Source organism: Emys orbicularis, chromosome 8 (assembly GCF_028017835.1).
Source record: "Emys orbicularis isolate rEmyOrb1 chromosome 8, rEmyOrb1.hap1, whole genome shotgun sequence".
Classification (NCBI taxonomy): Eukaryota; Metazoa; Chordata; order Testudines; family Emydidae; genus Emys; species Emys orbicularis.
The window spans coordinates 107,330,303-107,345,069 of record NC_088690.1 but is presented as its reverse complement, the minus strand read 5'-3'; the positions used below and the strand labels follow the sequence as shown (position 1 = coordinate 107,345,069).

Sequence of the window (14,767 nt, the reverse complement as noted above, 5' to 3'; positions counted from 1 at the left end):
TCCTCAGCAGGCTTTGCAAGACTCTCCGAGCCCCAGTTCAGTCCCTGATTCCCACCTTTCTTGGCGTGCATGCAACTCATTGAGGCTGCTTTTAAGTGCTCTAGCTTGGGGGCTCTCAAACTTTTTTGTGCTGGGCCCTCCTTTGAAAATATTTCAGGCTGTGACAACCCCCGCTCACCCACCCCCCTCGTGGTGCTGGACGTAGCTTTTGCAGCATCCGTGCGGATCCCTACAGAGCTCAGTAACCAGACCAGGCCACCCTTACTTCTGCGCTGCTGCTGGCGGCGGCGCTGCCTTCAGAGCTGGGCAGTAGATCAGCAGCCGCTGCTTTCTGGCTGCCCAGCTCTGAAGGCAAGGAAAAAGGATGACCAAAAGAGAGGTCACGTTTGGGAAAACCCAGATCTATGGTAACCCTATTTTTGGTGATCGAGTGACCCCCCCCTAAATAGGCTTGTAATCTCCTTTTGGGTCGGGACCCCCAGTTTGAGAACCGCTGCGAGTCTAGATGGTAACGCTGCTGAAATTCAAAGACTGGCACAGAGGGCAGGAGGCTGAAGCACAGCCCTGGCAGAGGGGAGACCTGGGTTCTCTTCCTGTGACCTGGAGCAAGTGGCAGAACCATCTGTACCATGAGGATGTAGGGACAGAGACCCTCCTGCAAAGTGCTGCGGGCAGTGGGGGTTGAGAGCATTCAGCACCATGTCAGAGCAGGGCCACACTATTTAATTCATGGGGTGAAGAGCAGAACTGGATCAAAAGTGGAACCATCGAGCCAAGACCTCAAAGGCCCCCCGCCCCCCAAAAAAGTGTTTTTATTTTTCTTCCTGCTTGTTTTGTTATGTTAGAGTGGTGAAGACATGTATTTTGCGGAAAAAGTGTTGGAGGACTTTAGAACGGATGGATTTGTGACATCACAACTTACAGATCTGAGCAACTAAGCAGGGGAAAGGTTTCTAGCCAGCCAGATTAAAATTCGGTATTTTAAAAAATACCTGTTTAACTCAAACACTTTAGAAACTCTTGGGAGAAATATGCTCTTGGTGAAAGGATCAGCACTCTGCCTTTTCAGCTAAGGGCTGAGGAAGCTCCCATTCCAGTTCTCATCTCCTCCAAAGAGTCCTCTAGCACATCAGTGAAGATAACACCTTACTTCTGATATTCGTAGGAATACAAACCACACATCCCTTTGAAGCCTTCTTTATGCCTGCCCACTATGATTTATAAACTTTTTCCTTGGTAGCTGACCTTTAAGGTAAAGACAGCCCCCGCCTCCACCCCTATCAGAGAAATAACAGCCTCAAACTCCCAGCCACCCAAGAGGCAGGATTCAGAGTCAGCAGCTTGATCCAAGGCTTGCTCTGCTGCTATGGAGAAACTGCCTATTCCAGCACTGCCGTTCAGTGCTATAAAGCAACTGCTGCCCGTCTGTCCTGTCCTCTCTCCTCAACGGCACATGCGCATACTGGCTCCATCGCACGGCTGTCGAGATGCAGTCCCTATCTCTCGTGAGATTTAAACAAACAAAAATTCCAAGGGCAAACACACCGCTCCCCACTGCAGTGGAATCTGGGCCAGATGGCCCCCTGGGAATAAAGCTCAGTGGCTTCTTTCTACCAGGGTGGTTTTGGGAAGCTCTCCCAGGAGGAATCGTCGAGGAACTGAACCCATTTAGTTTGCATTATTTGACTCATTCATTTTGAAAGGAGGTTTGGCCCTCCAAGTGCACCCACTTTGCTTGTCTTATATCCACAAATGATGCTCAGCAGCCTAATAAAGCAGGCACCTAAAAAAATTAGGTCCTAGGCCGAATGAGGCATCATCTCTCACTAAACCTTGGAACTATGCTGTTGCCAGGGGAACTCTGCAATACCTGTCTGTCTGGAGAATCAGATGCAGTTGCCATGGCAACATCATCCTGTCTTTCCAGGGACTGTCCTAACATGGAAACTGCAGTTTCCACGGTAACCTTTTTGCCCCAGTTAATTCTAACCATGTTGTGTGGCTTAATTTGCTTTTAATATTTATATTTTAGACTTTTGGGACCCTCTTAGCAAGTGGCGTGCTGTTTTCCACTGGACTGCAGTTTCCAGAGCCGCAGAGTCAGGGCGTTAGAGAGTTGCAAGTAGCAGCAGAGGAAGGTGTTTGGGAAGCAGTTGCCTGGGCAACAGAAACAGGGCGTTCCAGAGGTGGTTGCTATGGGGACCTGGATGCTGACGAAGGCTTGTGAGGCTGAGAAGACAAATTGCCCTCATCATTATCTCCGGGCTTGTCAATCAAACGCATTCCCTTATTTACCTCGGAGAGGAGAGAGAACTAGGAGCAAAAAGAGACTGAGGGAACGAGAGGAGAGGCGCTTGTCCAAAACTCCACGCTGGTGAGGGAGCATCACCATCCAGGATGGCAACCATCACCTGCACCCGCTTCAGCGAGGAATATCAGCTCTTTGAAGAACTGGGCAAGTAAGTTGGAGACGGCAGGGCTCGGAATGTGGTGGTGCCGCATCAGCAGCGAGAGAGGCTTTGGCAGCGGGGGTGGGGGGAAATTAACGGACATGGGAACAGCTGGGATTCTGGAGGAAAGAAAAGGCAACGGAGTGAACCATAAAAATCAAACTCACAAGGGAGCGGGGTCACGCAAACTGTCAAGAGAGTGGAAGGGGTAGGACCGCAGAGCCAGAGACCAGGGAAACAGCCCCTGACTCTCCCTGCTTTGTTCCCCCAGAATTAACGCGCTGGCACATAAAACCAGGTTCCCTTGTCCTCTGCTTTTGTAAGGAAAGGGGATCAGCCTGGGAAAGGCTAAGGGTGGCTCAAGCATCCAGGGCTGGGTGTGTGAATGGCTTGCATTGTGCACACTTCGGGGGCTGCTGCTTGTAGCTCTGAGCTGCCTCTGCAAAAGGGGGCAACTGCGAAATGACCCTCGCTTAAGAAAGCAAACCCCCAAAGCGATGCTGCTAATTCTGCCTGGAAACTTGTCCAGCTGCGTCAAGGGAGATGAAGGATCTGATCTGGGCAGCTGTCTGAGTTCTCGTTCCGTTGTGTGTTGCGCTAAGTTTTTTTTATTTTTTTTTTATTGGGAGATGCTCTGTGCTGGATTTCACAGGGCTTGGCTTGCCAGCAGGAAACAACTTGCCGGTGATGACTGTCTCCCAGGAGAACTGGGGTTTAGAAATTCATGGAAGAATCCAGGACAGCAGCCACCCCCTCATCCAGCTTCTGTGCTGTCCTGATTAGCTTGGAGTAGTTAGACACCTCTTCTGGGTAGCACTACTCCTAATTCCTTGGACAGGAACCTGTGTGCCAAGGAGCCCAACAGAGTCAGTGGAAAGCGAGGCTGACAGTTGGGTTTCATGAGATTGTCATGTATAGAGTGGGCTGTGTCTGGTTTTGCATGTCTGGGTATTCCTCTGCATGCATATGTGTAAAGGTCTGTCTTGCCTTGTGCATGCACACATAGGTATGTATTAGTGTGCATTGTAGGATTGATCCTGCAGGGTGCTGCGCATTCCAGTGAGGTACAGAATGTCTTCTGCTCCCATGGAAGTCTGTAGGAATTCAGAGTGCTTAGCACTTGGCAGGATGGAGCCTTATGCATCTATCCTGGGGTGCGACTGCCCGTTGGTGTGCATTTTGTGTGAGTGCCCTCGCGCATGGAGCCATCTAAATGTGTGTGTGTATAAGGGGGTGCATCTTTTTGAGTGTGAATTTTGTACATGTTTGTATGCATCCATTTGAATTTGTGTGTGAATTTTGTGCACACAATTACGTCCATCTCTGGATGTATACATGTGCATATGGTTTTGTTTGGCTGTTTGAGTCTGCATGTGCATCTTGTGTACAATTGTGTGCATCTGTTTTGAATGTGAAGTTGTACCTATTTGTTCCAGTACATACATCATGGCCTGCATGCACATATGTGTTTTGTATGGCGTTAAATGTGTGTGTGCACAGGTGGGTGTTGGGTTTGTCTGTGACTGTGTGCAGGCAGGTGGGGATACAAAACTGGGGGCGAGGATGGAGAAATCAAGAGAGGCGGTTGCTTTCTTCTGGACTGAAAGTGACTAGTATTTCCTGTGCAAAAGAGAAGGGGAGGACAGAATGGGCCAAATTGGCTGCTCGCTGAAGCTGGTGCAACTCCAGGAAAGTCCGTGTCTAGCTGCTCTGGGATGTGCCTGTGTACCTAGATGGCTTGTGAGGTGCACAACACACTGTGTTTATTTTTCACCAATGTTTGGTGACTGCGTCACTCCTGGGCGATTGTGATTCAGACCGACGTGAAGCACTGAGTCGGTGACCAGGTCTGTGCGATAAATGGAGATAAAGCTGGTGGGTCAGCCTGAGAGGGGCAAGCTATTCTTTCCCCTCAGACACCTGCTCTGAACCTGTTTCTTCCAGAGGCTTCTCATCTCTTCGCTCGTGCTGCTGCGTGGTGGCGGCGCGGTGAGGGGCGGGAGGGACTGCAACCGTGTGAAGTGTTCTCAGGTGCTGCTGGCATGGCTGGAGGGGACAAGGAATAAAACTGGGTACATGGCACAGCAAGGATGGTTATAAATGGCATGGGGGTGCACAGAAAAGGTAGGGATGGGGTGTGACATAGGAAGTGTGGGGATAATAGGGGCAGGATGGGATATAAGATGCATACGATAGAACTCTGCATGGGCACATGCCTTATACACAAGCCCTAGAGCATGTGTCCTCCACAGTCTCTCGAGTAAATAAGGCACATTTTCTAGTGTTACACGGAGAAGGTTTTATTTATTATTTAATGGTATTAACATTTTGTGTTTGTGTATCACCCTCCATCCTGACGGATCCCAAAGCTCTTCACAGATTCACACAACGCTGCTGCAAAGCAGCTGCCTCTGGGGAAGGGTAGGCAGCAGCCAAACATTGCACAGGCAGACCCCCAGCATAGCCGTGTTTACAGGAGAGACTGTAGCCTAGGACAATATGGCAAGCCTCTCCCTTCATGGAAAGGACAATTGGATCGTTCATATCTTTTAGTCTTGATCTTCAGATGTGAACGTCCGTTGGGATCCAAGCCCAAGTCAGCTGGTTTTGTACTCTGCTGTAATGCTGGACCAGAGGCATTTTCAATGGATGCGTTTTCCCAAATCCAAAAATAAACCAATAACATTCACATGCGGCAGATAGGACCTTGGCTTTTCACGGCTCCTCCAAGTCTCTTCGCGTTGGATAGATGACAGACTGAGCCAGCCCTGCTAGGATCTGAACCCATGGTTCTAAGGGGGCCATGTTCCTGCCAGCACCCCAGCCTGTCCTTTCACTGAGTAGATGGGAAGGTTCCCCCTTGGTACTGCTCATGTTGAGAATTGATCCCACTGAAGGGAGGTAGTTCAGAGGCAGGCTGGACCCTATCCTTCACTCACCCAGTGTTCTTTGTTTGGTGTGTTGAAGAGATCTAGTTTACTCCAGAAAGGACTATAACTTGTGTGTGAACTCAAAGGGGGTGGAGGTTGGGGCGCAGCTGCATCTCTGGGGTATGCTCCTAAGTGCATTGTGGGCCTCGCTGTCTTGTCAGCCCAGTAAGTCACAACGTGCAGACTAGAGCTATGGGGACTTTTCCATTGGAATGGTTTTCCAGTGGAAATTGCAGTTCCTGCAAAAAAATCAAATTTTTCTGTTGGGAAAATTACAATTTTGCCAGTTTCATTTGTCTGTTGGGAAAATTGAAATGAAATCAGGTCAGTTTGACCCAAATCAGAATGTTTTGTTGAACTGACCCGACATGTTTCATTTTGATTCAGTTCAACAGAACATTAAACTGCACTTCCCTATAAGTGCATCATCTCCTGGGACTTGTAATTCATGCCCCCATTCTCTCCTATGGGCTGGGCTCCCTGGAGTATTACATCTCCCATAATGCAGCATGAACTCCTCTTGGTTCCTGCTGCATGGTGCATCATGGGAGATGGAGTCTTGCCAGGGAGCCTGGCCGATAGGGGAGAATTGGAGCATCCAGGTCCAGAACTACCACAATGGAGCAAAACAGTTTAATGTTGAACTGACCCATAATGCTTCATTTTGAGTCAGTTCAACAAACCAAAATGAATATTTCAATTTCAGGAACACCAAAGGGAAACGTTTCAACATTTCTGAATCACAATTAATTTTTGTCCCAATTTGAGATGAAAACAAATGTTGAAATATTGGACTTTCATGTGGGATGGAAATTCTGAATTTTGCTCAGCTTCAGCGCTGACTCTGGGAGAGCTGCATTCATCTCTTATCCTGGCTGGGAGCTCTGGAGATGTGAGCGCTGCCTCTAGAGGAAGGAGAAGGAATCTCTTCACGTGGTCGTCTGTCCCACGGTCATGACAGACTCTGGTGGGAGCTACATCCAAAGCAAGGGTCCTCAATGTGCAGCTCTCTTCTTGTGGGGAGGGGGTCAGAATCCAGGAAGGACTCAAAGGTCTCCAAGGAGCTAAAAAGCTTGGATTTCCTGGGCCACCTCTTCAGTTTCATGTCATTGCCCTGAAGCTGCTGGTACATGAATGATGCAGAGACGACAGTGCACTCTGAGGGCTAGAGGTTACGCTGCTGTCTGGGGCTTGGTCTCCCACTCCCCAAGCGCAGGGAGCTGGGCGTGCTGCAGGTCCTGAGCCAGGCTGTGGGGAGACGAGTCGGAGGATGGGGGTGGTGTTCCTTTGGACTGACCAGTGCGGAGGACTGATAACAGAACACTGACGCCCTTTCCTAGCAGCCCAAGGATAATGGTGTTGAAGGGAACCCTCTATGCAGGGGGCCAGATCATGGTAGCTGGTTAATTTGATGGCCAAGAACAGCAGTTGTTGTTACTCCTGCTAAGGGAGGGGTAACCAAATCTAGGGTGTAAGAGGATTACCGTTGGAGTTGAGAAGGAATTCCCCCTTCTCCATGGAAAATATTACACAGTTGTCTAGGTGCATTATGGGGGTTTCCCCATCTCCCTGAGAAGTATCAGGCATCGATCATTGAGATAACAGGTGAAGGACCCTGGTTTCTATCTGGATGTCTCACCTTAAACAGCGCACTGGTGTGTCTTGGCGCTTTCATCTCTCCGCTCAGCCTTGGCTGTAGAGTTCATGTCCTGAGCACGTCTCCTGCCAGCCAGACGAGCCCTTGTTTGTATAGGAGGGCGCCACCCAAGGGAAAGCTGCAGCATGGTCTGCGTGAGGCTCAGAGAGACTTTGTGGTCTGAGGGCTGGGCATGGCCAGAAGTAGAGAGGGGCAGGAGGTGGAAATTGGCTTGACAAAGACATCATTGTCTCGGGGGCATTTTCTGGTGCTGCTGGATCAGTCCATTTGAAACATCCAAAGATCTCCCAGTCGGAGGAGGAAGCATTTCCAGAGTCTGTCTTCCTCCCAGCATGGCTGAGCTCCCAGCCTCCCTCCCAGGAATGAAAGACAAAACCCGGCTCCTCCTGGAAGAACCAGACTCCAGGGCGGCCTTGCCATCTTGCCTGGAGAAATGAGAACCTTGCGTTCTCCATCTGCGGGTCGCCGTAGGGATCGCTAACTCTATCTGCCCCGAGGAGGCTGGGGAAGAAAACAAGCGGCTGAGGAACAAGAGGAGCATACAGTTGAGGAGTGGGGGGGAGAGGAGGCAGTCGGCGAGGGAGGGAACTGGAGTGAGACAAATAGAAGGAATGCCTCCTTCTGGCTCCGGGCTCCTCTCAGCTCTTTGAGTCCGCCCCCATGGCAGGTGACGGGAGGGGCTGGAGGAAATTATCATGCAGCACTGTATAATCAGCGGCTTCACTCTCAGAGCTGCAGGAGAAGACGACTTTATTTAAAAAAAAAAAAAAGCACCCCACCCACCCTCTTCTTTCTAGAAAGGAGAGAAATCCTTGAACTGACTGGGAGGAGGAGGAGGTGCAGAAGGGAGGCAGCATCGCAGGCTGGTGCTGGCAGGGAAGGTGTGAAACACGGAGACGCAGAGTGTCCTTGTGTCAGAGTGACTGCTCATGAAGCCAGGTCCTGCAAGCTGCCAGGGCGGAGGAGGCCACGAGCTGCCTGCCGTCTGCTGGCGTAGGGATGGTCTAATGGCAATTGGCACCCAGGGCTGGCCTGAGTGTTGTGTGGGGTGCAGGGCCGTGTGTGGCCTCCTGCTTTGCTTACACTTAAAGCTGACCCTACACGTTGTCTGCGAGGCTCGGGTAGCAGATGCAGGGCAGAACAGAGGGTGTGTGTGTTGGTGGCCTCACAGTGGAGGGGCTCCTACAGAAAGACCCAACTCTGGCTGGAGTGAGGGGAAATGGGAGTGCACTTGTGTCAGTGACACCCTCGGGTGATGGGTTCCAGTTGCCACCTCGAATCCCAGGACCAAGGAGATGCCACCCATCAAATATAGACAGGCTGCAGGGGGGAGATGGTGACACTTTCTCCTCCTCTACCAGAGGGACTGAACCCGTCAACGTGCACAAGTTGCTTCACAAGGGAAAGCCGGCCAGCTGCTGCTTGGACTGAGAGGAGAGAAGATGGAAGGTTACCAGCTACCTGAAGAGAGATTCTGGATTAAGAATGATTTTTGTTTAAGCAGAATCCCTTGTGCCAATTTCAGCCTGAATCTCACACCTCTGTGAAGATGAGTTCATGAAACAGGAGCAGTTCTTGCCTCCTGAAGCTAACTTGGAACAGTTTCTCCACCCTCCCTTAGACAGGGCCCAGATCCAAACCTCACCCGGGGTTTATTTATCAGACCCAAAACCTGCCCTAATAGATTTGGCAAAGATAACTGCTCCGTCCTCCCCTTCTACCATCACCTTGCTTACTCCCATGTCTATTCAAGACCTGTAGGGTTGGTGCCAGCACCACCAAACATATCAACAGGGCCGTAGCAACAAAGAACGTGGCCCCCTCCGAACGGTGGCCCCCTCCGAACAGATGTCCGGGCGGGGCCCCTTACAATGCAGAAACTAGAATGCGGTATTTATTTTGCCACTTTTAGGGGCCCCCTTCCTTGCGGGGCCCCCTCCGGTCGGAGGGTACGGAGGGCGCTCGCTACGCCTCTGCGTATCAAGATTGGGGCATCACAGATCAAGGGGGGCACATGGTGACCTGGGGGCCAGGGTGGTGTGCCGTGCTGGCAGTGTTCTGGGAACCAGCCCTGTTAGCAGGGGTTGAGGCTGCTGGGAGATGCCAAGTGAATCCGGCTGAGTCACTGCTGCAGGCGACTTGTTAACTCCACCCTTGATATAAGGGAGGTGGAAGTGGCTTGTTGGGGACGGAGGGGCTGGGCTGAACAGTCCTGAGGGAGGAGCCCTAGCAGCAGTAGCTGCCCAGCTGTGGGAGGAAGCTTGGGCTGGGACTCATTTTGAGTTACTTTGTTAACAAAACCTAATGTCAGGAAGGGAGGAAGCACTGGCCCTTGACAGCAGGTGGGGACTGTGCTTTGGCGCCGGATGGGAGAACTGGCTGCTCACAGGTGGAGATTTCCCTCCCTATGCTGCAATCTGTCCCCATTCCTGGCTAGCCCTGCCTCTAGGAAGGGGGTTTTGCTAGGAGCATGTGTGCAAGGCTGCGTTCCTGGTACCGTTGAGCTGCTCACCGACCCTCCACCCCCAAAATCCTGTGTGAGGGAAACATCAGGGGCGAGACATCCCCTGCGTGTGGGCAGCTGCGGCGAGGGGAGCAGCTGGGAGTGATATGTGGGGAACGGATGGGTGTGAGCCCTGTTTGTGGTGGGCTGGGGGGGACTGAGAGTGACTGTCCCCCAGTTGTGGGAGCTGGGCAGGGAGGGACATTCTGTATTTGTGGGGAGCAGGGGGCACTGGCCCCTGGCTGTGGGAGCTGGAGTGTGTCCAGGCAGTACAGCACACTATAAGTTGGCAGGGAGTGGGGGTGGGGACACCCCGGGTCCATGGGAGCTGGGGAAGGCAGTTCATATGGAATCGCATTGTCAGAGGGGCTGCCCTGGGGGGTCAGGCCAAGGGACCTGAGCATTGCTTCCCTGGGAGCTATTTGCTGCAACCAGCCTGTCTCTCAAGCAGCCAACAAGTGGCAGGAGAGAAGCTCTCCAAGCTCAGCACCACATTCTGCCACGCCTGGAGTTGTGCCCCTGTCCTGCGGCAACAGGTGCTTGTTCTGCTTCAGGCCTCGGACTGATGCCTAGACTCTGCTGAGTTTGCTGCCCAGCGAGCAGCCAGCATTGGCCCTGGCTTGGTTCATTGTCCTGTGTTTAAAGGTTGTGTGTGTGATCAGCAGGAGCCAGGAAGGCAGTGGGGCTGGGCTGGTAAATACAAGGAGGGGAAGCACTGAAAAGTAAATACATGCTTCCTCTCTAGCTGCGCACATGTTTCAATGCATGTACGGATCCATGCACCCACTCACCCACCCACACGCAGACTGAAATATTGCCACTCTCAATCCCCCTGCAGCACGCAGCCCGTGAATGCTCCCTGCAGCATGCACACAGAGGTCCTCTGTATATTTCCTCCAGCACAAGCACATTGCAAACCTCCCCTGCAGCCTTTGCACAAAGGACCCTCTGAATACCTGACAACGCACGCTGTCCTTAAGAACACTCCATGCAACATGTGCGCACACAGGCCCTCTGAATGCCTCACAACGCGCAGTCCTGAAACTAACAAATCTCCCCATTGTTAACGAGCATCGGCACCCTGTACAGCTGAGCTGCTGCTGACCATGGTTCTTGGGTTCAGCAGTTGGGTGCTGTCTACGCTTACAGTTCAATTTAAAGCAGCAACCAGTGCCAGCAATGGGTAACCTCCCTGCTGCAGCCAAGACTTGTGAAAATATCATGCAACATACACGCCGATTCCCTCTGAGCAACCGCATGCTGACCGCATGCGTGCCTTGTGCAGCGCGCCTGCAGAGCCAACCTGGATATTGCCCATAATGCGTCCTTTCGACTCACACACGTGTGCAAACACACACACACCCTGTAAAGCACCCATCCAAATGAAACACACACATACCTGCTCCCTGTGCCATACACACAGGTACTGTTAGTCTAGACAAATGTTGACCTACACGTAGCCACACCTTTGTGCGAGGCTGTCCCACATGGCTCCGTCCACAGCTGCGGCACTCGCTGCTTTTCTAACAGTTTCAGCAAAGCTCTGTCAATGTACCTCAGCGCTGACCGGCAACAGCCCCAGCTGATACTCCAGTCCAGCTCTCCTAGTGCACCTACACCACCCCCTGCTCGTCCAGTCTATTCCAAGGTTCTGAATTGACCGTATCAACACAAGAAAGGGACTTGGGCATCACTGCAGACAGCTCCGTGGGGACAATTTCTCGGTATGCAGCTATGGTCAAAAAGCCAACAAGACATTAGGCTGCATAAGGGATGGGATGGAGAGTAATCCGAAGAATATTATAATGCCCTTATAGAAAACAATGGTATGGCCTCTTTTGGGATGCAGTCCTGGTCACACCATCTCAAAAAGGATATTGCATAACTAAGGGGTTTTGGAGAAGGGAGACAAGAATGATCAAGGCAGAGAAAAGTCTCCGAGAAGGAGAGATTGAAAAGATTGGGATTGTTTACCTTACAAAGGAGATGAATAAAAGGGGATGTGATAAAAGTATATCTAATAATGAATGGTCCAGCGATGGTAGATCAGAAACTTCTGTTCTCCCTGACTCATAACACAAGAATAAGGGGCCATTCAATTAAATTAAAAGACGAGAAATTCAAAACTAATCAAAGGAAATATTTTTCACAAAATGTATAAGTAGACTGTGGAACTCATTGCCAGGGTTCTTAAGTTGTCTCCTGAGGCATCTTTACCTCAGGTCTGATCCAGTTTAGCAATTCTTCCCTTCCTACACTCAGTCCCAGATTCTCCTAAGCAGAGAGACCCTCTGTAACGTGGCAGTTTTGTGACATTGATAAAGATTCGCTAAGGACTCAGCGGAGCCCTGCAGACTCATTTCACTTATTACTTAAGCCAAATTGAAACTCACTGTTCTTGTGATGAAAGGCCAGTGCTGTATTCCTCCTGCTGCCCTCTCTGGCCTCTTCTTAATTCATCACATGGGATTTCTGTGATCTATTACAAAGACAAGGAAGAGCTGAACAATCAAGTGTGTTAAAACTTGTGTTGGAGGAATGTTCCTGCCCCAGTGAAGCAGACGGATACATTTCCAGCTTCCTGCATTGTGGTCTTCTGAGGTTTCCTGACACGTCCTCTTTCTGGATTGTTTATTTGAATTGAAATGAATTAATTCCTTTATTTATTTAGACAGTGAAAATTTACAGGATTTATAGCAATCCAGTCCACAATGTATCGGCAGCTTCCTGCTGAGCCATTCAGGAACCATGGGGGACCTCTGGCTGCTCCCAGGGTATAGAAAAGGGCCAGGTATCAGAGTGTGAACTCTGTCTCCCATAGATCTCAGAGCATGGGCTTTCCGTCCATCCTTAGATATCAGGGCATGATCTCAAGGCCCTTAGCAAGAACTGAAATCAGCAGGAGTTGAGGGCACTCTCACTAGCGCCAATCCCAATTAGTTGGGCCAAAAATCATTGGACCTCAACAAGCAGGAGATTGAAAAAAAAAAACCAAGCAATCTTGGGTCTTTGCCTTCTGGTGTCTGAGCCTTTATGTCGCATTCAGGCCATGTTTTCTAGCTTTTCTCCACACCCACAAGGGCTAGACACTTCCTTATTGTTTTCAAATGAAAGCTGAGATTTTCAAGAATGAGCCCAAATCCAGATATCGGGGCTGAGATGGTTGGCCCCCCCAAATATATGATTCCCAATAAAATCATGAGCGTCGGCAGCAGTGGATGGCATCCTTAGCCCTATTTGCATGGCATTAGCACCCCTAGTCCAAAGGAGCCCCATTGGGCTGGGTGCTGGGCAAACACCTAGGAAGAGACAACCCCCGCCCCAAAGCGCTCGCAGTCTAAATTAAGGTAAGACGTGTTCCGCAGGTGTAATTAACCAAAGAGCAGCCGTGGAGGAGGGAGGATGTGGGTGACAGTGACAGATGGACGGTTATGTAGACTCTGACTCGCTATGGAGATTTTACCAGGCATCGGAGCACTGATTTCTTTCCATCCAGGTACCAGAGCGTGGGATTCTGATGTGGAGACAGGCTCAGCGAACGGTGCCCAAATCCCCCACTTCCAGGAAGGCAGGCTCAGCGACGGTGCCCAAATCCCCCACTTCCAGGAAGGCAGGCATGATGAATGTAAGGGGACTGTTGTCTCCTTACTAACATTGAGTGGGGGGCGTTTTGGTTGGCTAGCTCCCAGCACTAAAAGAAAGGGAAAAGGTCAATGAGAAATCAGGACCCTGAGACTGACAGTCCCCAGGAACAATGGGGAGAGGCCAATGCTCCAGGTCAGCCTGATTGACAGGGCGGGCAGGTTAATCAGGGAGTGAGGAGGCCAGGGTGGGTCTCATCCTCCGTGTGAGATGGAATTGCCTCAGGAGAAAGCAGGGGCCCAAGCTGAGCTGGGGAGCAGAGCTGGGCCAGATCCAGAGGGGCCAGAAAGGCAGACCTGTCCTGGGAGCAGAGCTGTAGCAACCAGAGCCAGAGAGGCCAGAGAAGCAGCCCAGGGAGCTGGAGGCAGAGCAGTAGCAGCAGCCGTGCTGAGGCAGTGTGGAGCTGGAGCTGGGGCTGGAGCAGTCCGGAGCTGGGTGCGGTGAGCAGCTGGGGAGAGTGAGGAGGACCCTGGGCAGCGGGCCCAGCACAGGGAGACACCTCAGCCAAGAGGCTCTGCAGGCCAGACTTGGGGGGGATCATAACCCCGACCGGGCAGGGGCGACGCTGGGAAGAAGGGTCCTGCCACCTAGAGCCTGAGAGCGTGTGGCCACCGCCAGAGCAAGTGTCCAACCCGCAGCGTCTCTGCAGCACAGCCAGGGCCTGAGAAGGAGCCTGGGACCTACAAGGAACAGTCTGTGAACTGCCCTGACGTTCCAGAGACACTGTTTGTGATGTTCCCGGCCACAGAGCGGGGTGATGTGTTTCCTTTAACCTTTCCCATGTTTCCTTATTCTTTTTTAAACTAACTGCTGATTAAATAACTTGTATTTGCTTTAAATCATATGAAATGATCAGTGGGTCAGGGAGGTGCCCAGTGCAGAGAGAGTACCCCGGAGTGGGGACACCCTAGCCCCCGTCCTGGGTGATCACAGCAAGGTTGGGGGTCGAGCCCCTCAGGAATCCTGGGCCCAGCCTTGTCAGGGTTACAAGGACTCTGCCAGACAGGAGAGTGCAAGGGGAGTCCTCAAGGGCAGGGAGGCCTCTGGGTAAAGGAAGTGGGAGCGAGGACTCAGATCCTTCCGCTAGCCCATTTCACCAGGGTAGTGCAGAAGCCAGGAAAGTTCCCCACAATAGCAGGACCATTCCCCCGCTTACATGAAGACAAATGCACACAGGGAGCCTCAAGGGCCCAGAATGGATGGGTGGCCCCTCAGTGGAGAAACAGGAATGAAATGCAACATTTACTCCTCTCTCTCTCTCCCCTGCCCCCCACATTCCAGCTAAACCCCTTGCTCTCCAGGCTCCAGGGATATGAATAGTTCAGATCTTACAGAGGCCAAGAATAAATCTCAGGCTCCCACCGGACAGAGTGGCAGGGAAAGTTCCCGTTTGGCTTTCTCGTCTGTCAAACCCCTCCAGAAGAGTCTCCTGTGGCTAGCCCCGCTGGCTGCCGCCACGTGACCCTGAGCAGTGCTTTCCAGCAGGGGCTCCGGGCGCGTGGGTTGGCTTCTCCATTGGGATTTCAATAAGTTCTTTACTGCAGCTTCTTGCACCCCGTTGCTTCCCCATTTCACTAAAGATTCA

General features: G+C 51.6%; 1 protein-coding gene across 2 annotated transcripts in view; it reads left to right on the top strand.

The window, feature by feature from the left end:
• Positions 1 to 2,397: 2,397 nt before the first annotated feature.
• Positions 2,398 to 14,767, top strand: part of CAMK2A (calcium/calmodulin dependent protein kinase II alpha) — a 74,907-nt gene continuing 62,537 nt past the window's right edge. For both annotated transcript variants that reach the window (XM_065409168.1, XM_065409167.1), the window contains exon 1: positions 2,398 to 2,459. In XM_065409168.1, the coding sequence (XP_065265240.1) occupies positions 2,398 to 2,459 (62 nt within the window). The remainder of the gene's footprint in view (positions 2,460 to 14,767) is intronic.